The following is a 10,000-nucleotide window of genomic DNA, read 5'->3' on the forward strand; positions in this document are numbered from 1 at the left end:
ACAGACAGACACATACAGAGAGACACACACACACACACACACACACACACAGACACACAGACAGACACACAGACAGACACATACAGAGAGACACACACACACACACACACAGACAGACACATACAGAGAGACACACACACACACACACACACACACACAGATACATCTGTTACATACAGACAGACACACTTATGTGTAAGTGTGTGTGTGTGGTGTGTGTGTGTGTCTCTGTGTGTGTGTGTCTCTCTGTGTGTGTGTCTCTGTGTGTGTGTGTGTGTCTGTGTGTGTGTGTCTCTGTGTGTGTGTGATCTCTGTGTGTGTGTGTCTCTGTGTGTGTGTGTCTCTGTGTGTAGTGTCTCTGTGTGTGTGTGTGTGTGTGTGTGTCTGTGTGTGTGTGTGTCTCTGTGTGTGTGTGTGTGTGTGTGTGTGTGTGTGTACCCAGCAGTAGCTCCACCCCTTTCCCCAGTAGAACTTCCTTGGCTTCCTGTCTGACGCTGGGCAGAAGATCGGGGTCACAAAGCCCGATTCTGGAGTGGACCAGAACCACCTGAACACCACAAACATTATTAACACACAAATATTCATAATAATTACAAAGAATATAAAACCAAAATAAAAAAATCAAACCTGAAAAAAGAATAAATAATAATAAACATCAATTAAACTATCAAACGTTAATAATTAGAAACTAACTAAAACATTTTCATGCATACAAATATATACCGTCAGTATTGAAGAGTACAAGTACTTCTATTACTGATTACTGTTAGCAGCGGCTCTGCTGGTGGAGGTACTTGTACTTGTACTTTATTTACTTTAGGATTTGAGCTGATTTTCAGAATAAAAGTTGTAACATTTGAAGTCACCTTCTTGTCGGGATACTCGGTCTTGATCTCAGCGGCCATCTCCACACCGGTAGACCCTCCTCCTACCACCAACACAGAGGCTGCAGCCTGCAGCTAACACACACACACACACACACACACACACACACACAGAGACACACACACACACACACACACACACACACACACACACACACACACAGAGACACACACACACACACACACACACACACACACACACACACACACACAGAGAGAGAGACACACACACACACACACACACACACACACACACACACACAGAGAGAGAGACACACACACACACACACACACACACACACACACACACACACACACACACACACACACACACACAGAGACACACACACAGAGAGAGAGAGACACACACACACACACACACAGAGACACACGCACACACACACACACACAGAGAGACACACACACACACACACACACACACAGACACACGGAGACACACACACACACACACACACACACACACACACACACACACACACACACACACAGAGAGACACACACACACACACACACAGAGACACACACACACACACAGAGAGAGACACACACACACACACACACACACACACACACAGAGCACAGACACACACACAGACAGACACACACAGACACACACACACAGAGACAGACACACAGCACACACACAGACACACACACACACACAGAGACACACACACACACACACACACACAGAGACAGACAGACACACAGACACACACACACACACACACAGAGACAGACAGACAGACACACACACACAGAGACACACACACACACAGTCTGGTGAGGTTGGTGACTTGAGTCTGGTCGGTTTACTCCGTGCCGTCGTCAGTCGGCGGGGCCGTCGGCCTTCATTTGGGCCGACCTGACGTGCTGGGTCAGAGGGCGGGCAGTCGGGACTCAATGACCAATCTGATTGGTGGAGAGCTAACCCGGAAAATTACGAACACAATGTGATGAAAATCTTTTGTCAGAGTGAAACTTCTTAGGTACTAACAAAGATCCTGTGAGCATCGTGATATCGTGACTTTCCACGATATGTCTACGCCGTATACAGCGTAGACATAGACGCCACTTTCTAAAGCCACGTGGCGTGTTATCACGAGGCTACAGTTGGGTTTAGGAAATGTGACTCGCGGGACACAAAGGTAATGGAAGTCAACGGAGGCCAAACGGCGTTGACAAACACGCTACAAAGCAGGTATGCGTCTTGATAACTAAAGACTGAAGCTCCGGTATGTGTCAGAGTGAAACCTCTAAGTGCAACAGACTGATGTCATGAAGAGGCGTATGTATGACACGCCAACTCGTACGCCATTACTGGCGTGTTATCAAGACGCATACTTGCTTTGTAGCGTGTTTATCAACGCCGTTTGGCCTCCATTGACTTCCATTACCTTGTGATGGCGTGTGAAATGACGCCGTAGCGAGTAGTATGAAAGGGAGAAAATCCGCAAAGGGAGGTTGGTAACACACCACTTGGAGCTCAAAACGCGTGCAGATAACACGCCGCTTGGCGCAGATAACACGCCGCTTGATGCTCAAAATGCGTGCAGATAACACGCCGCTTGGCGCAGATAACACGCCACTTGGCGCAGATAACACGCCACTTGACGCTCAAAATGCGTGCAGATAACACGCCACTTGACGCTCAAAATGCGCGCAGATAACACGCCGCTTGACGCTCAAAATGCGTGCAGATAACACGCCACTTGGCGCAGATAACACGCCGCTTGGCGCTCAAAATGCAGATAACACGCTGCTTGGAGCTCAAAATGCGTGCAGATAACACGCCACTTGGAGCTCAAAATGCGTGCAGATAACACGCCGCTTGATGCTCAAAATGCGTGCAGATAACACGCCACTTGGTGCAGATAACACGCTGCTTGGCGCAGATAACACGCCGCTTGGCGCAGATAACACGCCACTTGGCGCAGATAACACGCCGCTTGGCGCAGATAACACGCCGCTTGGCGCTCAAAATGCGTGCAGATAACACGCCACTTGGCGCAGATAACACGCCACTTGGTGCAGATAACACGCCGCTTGACGCTCAAAATGCGTGCAGATAACACGCCACTTGGCGCAGATAACACGCTGCTTGACGCTCAAAATGCGTGCAGATAACACGCCACTTGGCGCAGATAACACGCCACTTGACGCTCAAAATGCGTGCAGATAACACGCCACTTGACGCTCAAAATGCGTGCAGATAACACGCCACTTGGCGCAGATAACACGCCACTTGACGCTCAAAATGCGTGCAGATAACACGCCGCTTGACGCTCAAAATGCGTGCAGATAACACGCCGCTTGGTGCTCAAAATGCGTGCAGATAACACGCCACTTGGCTTAAGAAAGTGGGCGTGTATGTTTACCCGAAGTCATGATGTCACGCTGAGTGCAAACGAAGATCCTGTGAGAGACCCAAACTACATTTGGCACTTTGTCGCATCAACGTGACATGAAGAGCAAAACAAACTCAATCATAACTCAATCGCAACGTGACATCATGACTTCACGTAAACATACACGCCCACTTTCTTAAGCCAAGTGGCGTGTTATCTGCACGCATTTTGAGCGTCATATACAGCGGATGGGTTGAGTTTAGGAAACGTGACTCGCGGGACCTGATCCCCTGGTCTCCTGGTGAACGTCCTGTGTTTGACCCGTCCTCCCCCCCGACCAACCTGCACGCATTTTAAGCTCCAAGCGGCGTGTTATCTGCACGCGTTTTGAGCTCCAAGCGGCGTGTTATCTGCACGCGTTTTGAGCTCCAAGCGGCGTGTTATCTGCACGCGTTTTGAGCTCCAAGCGGCGTGTTACCTGCACGCGTTTTGAGCTCCAAGCGGCGTGTTATCTGCACGTGTTTTGAGCTCCAGGCGGCGTGTTATCTGCACGCGTTTTGAGCTCCAAGCGGCGTGTTATCTGCACGTGTTTTGAGCTCCAAGCGGCGTGTTATCTGCACGCGTTTTGAGCTCCAGGCGGCGTGTTATCTGCACGCGCTTTTGAGCTCCAAGCGGCGTGTTATCTGCACGCGTTTTGAGCTCCAGGCGGCGTGTTATCTGCAGCGTTTGAGCTCCAGGGCGTGTTATCTGCACGCGTTTTGAGCCCAAGCGGCGTGTTATCTGACGCGTTTGAGCTCCAGGCGTGTTATCACTGCTTTTGAGCTCCAAGCGGCGTGTTATCTGCACGCGTTTTGAGCTCCAAGCGGCGTGTTATCTGCACGCGTTTTGAGCTCCAAGCGGCGTGTTACCTGCACGCGTTTTGAGCTCCAAGCGGCGTGTTATCTGCACGCGTTTTGAGCTCCAAGTGGCGTGTTATCTGCACGCGTTTTGAGCTCCAAGTGGCGTGTTACCAACCTCCCTTTGCGGATTTTCTCCCTTTCATACTACTCGCTACGGCGTCATTTCACACGCCATCACAAGGTAATGGAAGTCAACGGAGGCCAAACGGCGTTGATAAACACGCTACAAAGCAAGTATGCGTCTTGATAACACGCCAGTAATGGCGTACGAGTTGGCGTGTCATACATACGCCTCTTCATGACATCAGTCTGATAATCAGAAGTTGGTCAGGGTTTTCCCAGGTTACAATTAAAGATGCTGTTCAAAAGAAATTAAACTCAAAGTTAACAGACAGAAAGAAGCAGGAAACCAGTCAAATGTGACACTCAAACTTTAATGTGTTGTTACATGTCGGCTCAGGCTAGCAGCGCTAACAGGCGGCTAGTAGTGCTAACAGGCGGCTAGTAGTGCTAACAGGCGGCTAGTAGCGCTAACAGCTTAACACGAGCCTTGCCAACGTTCAGCCAACACAGCTGTGGAGGCAGCGACACACGACCCTAAACATCAACGGGCAAAGACGCTACAACGAGCGAGCTAACCCGGGAGACAGTTAGCCAGTAGCAGGTGAGCGAGCTAGCTGGCGTTGTTCGCTGTTCTCTCTGCCGGTCACAAACCTGAGAACCAAAACTAAACTTTCACATTTTATACACAAACTTGGTTTCCCCGGGCAACAGGAGAAGCCGGCAGCCCTCTGAGGTCTGAGGTCTGGTCAGATTTCTTCTTTAATTCACCTTTTTAGGCTATTTAAATACAACTCATGTGTTTCATATCAAAATGTTCAGAACAAACTCAGCTTTCTGTTTAGTGATGCCAACAATTGTGTGTGTCTGTGTCTGTCTGTGTGTGTGTGTGTCTGTGTCTGTCTGTGTGTGTGTGTGTGTGTGCGCGAGTGTCTATGTGTGTGTGTGTGTGTGTGAGTGTCTGTCTGTGTGTGTGTGTGTGTGTGTGCGCGCGTGTGTCTGTGTGTGTGTGCGCGCGCGTGTCTGTGTGTGCGAGTGTGTGTGTGTGTGCAAGTGTGTGTGTGTGTGTGTGTGTGTGTCTGTGTGTGTGTGTGTGTGTGCGCGAGTGTCTATGTGTGTGTGTGTGTGTGCGAGTGTCTGTCTGTGTGTGTGTGTGTGTGTGTGTGTGTGTGTGTCTCTGTGTGTGTGTGTGTTTCCGTGTGTGTGTGTGTGTGTGTGTGTGTGTGTGTGTGTGTGTGTGTGTGTGTGTGTGTGTATCTGTGTGTGTGTGTGTCTGTGTGTATCTGTGTGTGTGTGTGTGTGTGTGTGTGTGTGTGTGTGTGTGTGTGTGTGTGTGTGTGTGTGTGTGTGTGTGTGTGTGTGTGTGTGTGTGTGTGTGTGTGTGTGTGTGTGTGTGTGTGTGTGTGTGTGTGTGTGTGTGTGTGTGTGTGTGTGTGTGTGTGTGTGTGTGTGTGTGTGTGTGTCTGTGTGTGTGTGTGTGTCTGTGTGTGTGTGTGTGTGTGTGTGTGTGATGTATGAATGAAATATGAATTAAATGTCTAAAATGAAATGATTTAATATTGCTTTTGGAGTTTTGTGACACGGTTTGGACCCTGACCTCAGTCTGAAACACAAGAAAACAGAAAACAGACTAAAACTGGAGGAACTGAGTCCAGGACTCTCTACGCGTCTCTTTAGACGCTGCGCAGGTCGAGTTTGGCGATGTACGGCGAGCGGAAGGATCCCAGGTACAAACTCCCAGCATGCTCGTGGGCCTCGCTGACGTAGGCCGCCACCAGGCCGCCGGGGTCGTGGAAGCTGCGGGTGCAGACGCCGCCGTCGTGCAGCTCCGCCACCAGACTGTAGCGCGGGACGAACTTCATCAGGACTTCCTGGCTGAACAGCTGCAGGGGGGAAGGGGGGAGGGGAGGAGGGAGGGAAGTAAACAAGGAGGGAGGGAGGGAAGTAAACAAGGAGGGAGGGAGGGAAACAAGGAGGGAGGGAAACACAGAGGGAGGGAGGGAAATAAGGAGGGAGGGAAACAAGGAGGGAGGGAAACAAGGAGGGAGGGAGGGAAACAAGGAGGGAGGGAAACAAGGAGGGAGGGAAACAAGGAGGGAGGGAGGGAAACAAGGAGGGAGGGAAACAAGGAGGGAGGGAAACAAGGAGGGAGGGAAACAAGGAGGGAGGGAAACAAGAGGGAGGGAGAGGGAAACACAGAGGGAGGGAGGAGGGAAACAGAGGGGGGAGTGGAGGGGAAACAAGGAGGGAGGGAGAGGGAAACAAGGGGAGGGAGGGAAACAAGGAGGGAGGGGAAACAAAGAGGAGGGAGGACAAGGGAGGAGGGAAACAGAGCAAGGAGGGAGGGAAATAGGAGGAGGGAAACAAGGAGGGAGGGAAACAAGGAGGGAAACAGGAGGGAGGGAAACAAGGAGGGAGGGAACAAGGAGGGAGGGAAACAAGGAGGAGGGAAACAAGGAGGGAGGGAAACAAGGAGGGAGGGAGGGAAACAAGGAGGGAGGGAAACAAGGAGGGAGGGAGGGAAACAAGGAGGGAGGGAAACAAGGAGGGAGGGAGGGAAGTAAACAAGGAAGGAAGGAAGGAAGGAGGGAGGGAAACAGTGATATATATAATGAATAAATGGTGTTTCTCTATATTTTTAGATGTTTTAGTCCCTTTTTTCAAGGCATTGTCTGTGTTTTAATAAACACTAAACTTAACAGCCGTGGCGTCACGGGATCTCTACCAGCCTGGGGACTAGAGTCTCTGTCTGACTCTTTGGGGGGACTAGAGTCTCTTTGGGGGGACTAGAGTCTCTTTGGGGGGACTAGAGTCTCTGTCTGACTCTTTGGGGGGACTAGAGTCTCTTTGGGGGTGGGACTAGAGCTCTTTTGGGGGGGGACTAGAGTCTCTGTCTGACTCTTTGGGGGGACTAGAGTCTCTTTGGGGGGGATTAGAGTCTCTGTCTGACTCTTTGGGGGGGCTAGAGTCTCTTTGGGGGGGACTAGAGTCTCTGTCTGACTCTTTGGGGGGACTAGAGTCTCTTTGGGGGGGACTAGAGTCTCTTTGGAGGGACTAGAGCCTCTTTGGGGGGACTAGAGTCTCTTTGGGGGGACTAGAGTCTCTGTCTGACTCTTTGGGGGGACTAGAGTCTCTTTGGGGGGAACTAGAGTCTCTTTGGGGGGACTAGAGTCTCTGTCTGACTCTTTGGGGGGACTAGAGTCTCTTTGGGGGGGGACTAGAGTCTCTGTCTGACTCTTTGGGGGCTAGAGTCTTTGGGGGGACTAGAGTCTCTGTCTGACTCTTTGGGGGGACTAGAGTCTCTTTGGGAGGGGACTAGAGCCTCTTTGGGGGACTAGAGTCTCTTTGGGGGGACTAGAGTCTCTGTCTGACTCTTTAGGGGGACTAGAGTCTCTTTGGGGGACTAGAGCCTCTTTGGGGGACTAGAGTCTCTGCCTGACTCTTTGGGGGACTAGAGCCTCTTTGGGGGGGACTAGAGTCTCTGTCTGACTCTTTGGGGGGACTAGAGTCTCTTTGGGGGGGACTAGAGTCTCTGTCTGACTCTTTGGGGGGACTAGAGTCTCTTTGGGGGGGGTACTAGAGCCTCTTTGGGGGGACTAGAGTCTCTTTGGGGGGACTAGAGTCTCTGTCTGACTCTTTGGGGGACTAGAGTCCCTGTCTGACCCTTTAGGGGGACTAGAGTCTCTTTGGGGGGGACTAGAGCCTCTTTGGGGGACTAGAGTCTCTTTGGGAGGGACTAGAGTCTCTTTGGGGGGACTAAGAGTCTCTGTCTGACTCTTTGGGGAGACTAGAGTCTCTTTGGGGGGACTAGAGTCTCTGTCTGACTCTTTGGGGGGACTAGAGTCTCTTTGGGGGGGACTAGAGTCTCTTTGGGGGGACTAGAGCCTCTGTCTGACTCTTTGGGGAGACTAGAGTCTCTTTGGGGGGACTAGAGCCTCTTTGGGGAGACTAGAGTCTCTTTGGGGGGGACTAGAGCCTCTTTGGGGGGACTAGAGTCTCTTTGGGGGGACTAGAGTCTCTGTCTGACTCTTTGTACCTTGAAGATGAACTTCTTGATCCAGGGTCTCTGGGACAGGAAGTCCAGCATGGAGAAGCCGGGGTTGGGCCTCACCGCCGACATGGCCACCCAGTAACCGCCGCTGGAGCTCGGCCGGATGTTGTCGGGGAAACCGGGCAGGTTGTCGATGAACGTGTCCATCCCGCCTTTGTTCAGACCGGCAACATGGACTCTGAAACACAACGTTTACAGAGGAGTTCATGAAACATACTGGGACTGCAGCGAGGAGGAGCTTCATGCTACCTCCCTCCCTCTCCATCTCTCTCTATCCCTCTACCTCCCTCCCTCTCCATCTCTCCATCTCTCTCTATCCCCCTACCTACCTCCCTCTCCATCTCTCTCTATCCCTCTACCTACCTCCCTCTCCATCTCTCTCTATCCCCCTATCTACCTCTCCATCTCTCCATCTCTCTCTATCCCCCTATCTACCTCCCTCTCCATCTCTCTCTATCCCTCTACCTCCCTCTCTCTCTATCCCCCTATCTACCTCTCCATCTCTCCATCTCTCTCTATCCCCCTACCTCCCTCCCTCTCCATCTCTCCATCTCTCTCTATCTACCTCCCTCTCCATCTCTCCATCTCTCTCTATCTACCTCCCTCTCCATCTCTCTCTATCCCCCTACCTCCCTCCCTCTCCATCTCTCCATCTCTCTCTATCTACCTCCCTCTCCATCTCTCTCTATCCCTCTACCTCCCTCCCTCTCCATCTCTCTCTATCCCTCTACCTACCTCCCTCTCCATCTCTCTCTATCCCTCTACTCTACCTCTCTCTCTCATCTCTCTCTATCCCTCTCTACCTACCTCCCTCTCCATCTCTCTCTATCCCTCTACTGCCTCCCTCTCCATCTCTCTCTATCTCTCTACCCTCTCTACCTCCCTCTCCATCTCTCTCTATCCCTCTATCTACCTCCCTCTCCATCTCTCTCTATCCCTCTATCTACCCTCCCTCTCTCATCTCTCTCTATCCCCCTACCTCCCTCTCCATCTCTCTCTATCCCCCTACCTCCCTCTCCATCTCTCTCTATCCCCCTATCTACCTCCCTCTCCATCTCTCTCTATCCCCCTATCTACCTCCCTCTCCATCTCTCTCTATCCCACTATCTACCTCCCTCTCCATCTCTCTCTATCCCTCTATCTCCCTCCCTCTCCATCTCTCTCTATCCCTCTCTACCTCCCTCTCCATCTCTCTCTATCCCTCTATCTACCTCCCTCTCCATCTCTCTCTATCCCCTCTACCTCCCTCTCTCCATCTCTCTCTCTGCCTCCCTCTACCTACCTCTCTCTCCATCTCTCTCTATCCCCCTATCTACCTCCCTCTCCATCTCTCTCTATCCCCCTATCTACCTCCCTCTCCATCTCTCTCTATCCCTCTATCTACCTCCCTCTCCATCTCTCTCTATCCCTCTATCTACCTCCCTCTCCATCTCTCTCTATCCCCCTATCTACCTCCCTCTCCATCTCTCTCTATCCCTCTACCTCCCTCTCCATCTCTCTCTATCTCTCTACCTCCCTCTCTCATCTCTCTCTATCCCCTCTACTCTACCTCCCTCTCCATCTCTCTCTATCTCTCTCTACCTGCCTCCCTCTCCATCTCTCTCTATCTCTCTCATCTCCCTCTCTCTCCATCTCTCTCTATCCCTCTACCTCCCTCCCTCTCCATCTCTCTCTATCCCCCTACCTACCTCCCTCTCCATCTCTCTCTATCCCCCCTACCTACCTCCCTCTCCATCT

At 51.5% G+C, this 10,000-nt stretch overlaps 2 protein-coding genes across 3 annotated transcripts in view; both read right to left on the minus strand.

Annotated features, from left to right (window-relative positions):
• aifm2 (AIF family member 2) overlaps positions 1-988 on the minus strand; it is a 4,140-nt gene extending 3,152 nt beyond the window's left edge. The window contains exons 1-2 of the mRNA XM_078243071.1: positions 867-988; positions 439-547 (exon numbers count right to left, since the gene is read on the minus strand). Of these exons, the coding sequence (XP_078099197.1) occupies positions 439-547; positions 867-905 (148 nt within the window). The 5' untranslated portion in view covers positions 906-988. The remainder of the gene's footprint in view (positions 1-438; positions 548-866) is intronic.
• Positions 989-5,747: 4,759 nt separating this feature from the next.
• Positions 5,748-10,000, minus strand: part of apmap (adipocyte plasma membrane associated protein) — a 15,809-nt gene continuing 11,556 nt past the window's right edge. For both annotated transcript variants that reach the window (XM_078242782.1, XM_078242781.1), the window contains exons 8-9: positions 8,249-8,441; positions 5,748-6,095 (exon numbers count right to left, since the gene is read on the minus strand). In XM_078242782.1, the coding sequence (XP_078098908.1) occupies positions 5,886-6,095; positions 8,249-8,441 (403 nt within the window). In that variant the 3' untranslated portion in view covers positions 5,748-5,885. The remainder of the gene's footprint in view (positions 6,096-8,248; positions 8,442-10,000) is intronic.

Source organism: Sander vitreus, chromosome 23, assembly GCF_031162955.1.
Source record: "Sander vitreus isolate 19-12246 chromosome 23, sanVit1, whole genome shotgun sequence".
NCBI classification, from domain to species: domain Eukaryota; kingdom Metazoa; phylum Chordata; class Actinopteri; order Perciformes; family Percidae; genus Sander; species Sander vitreus.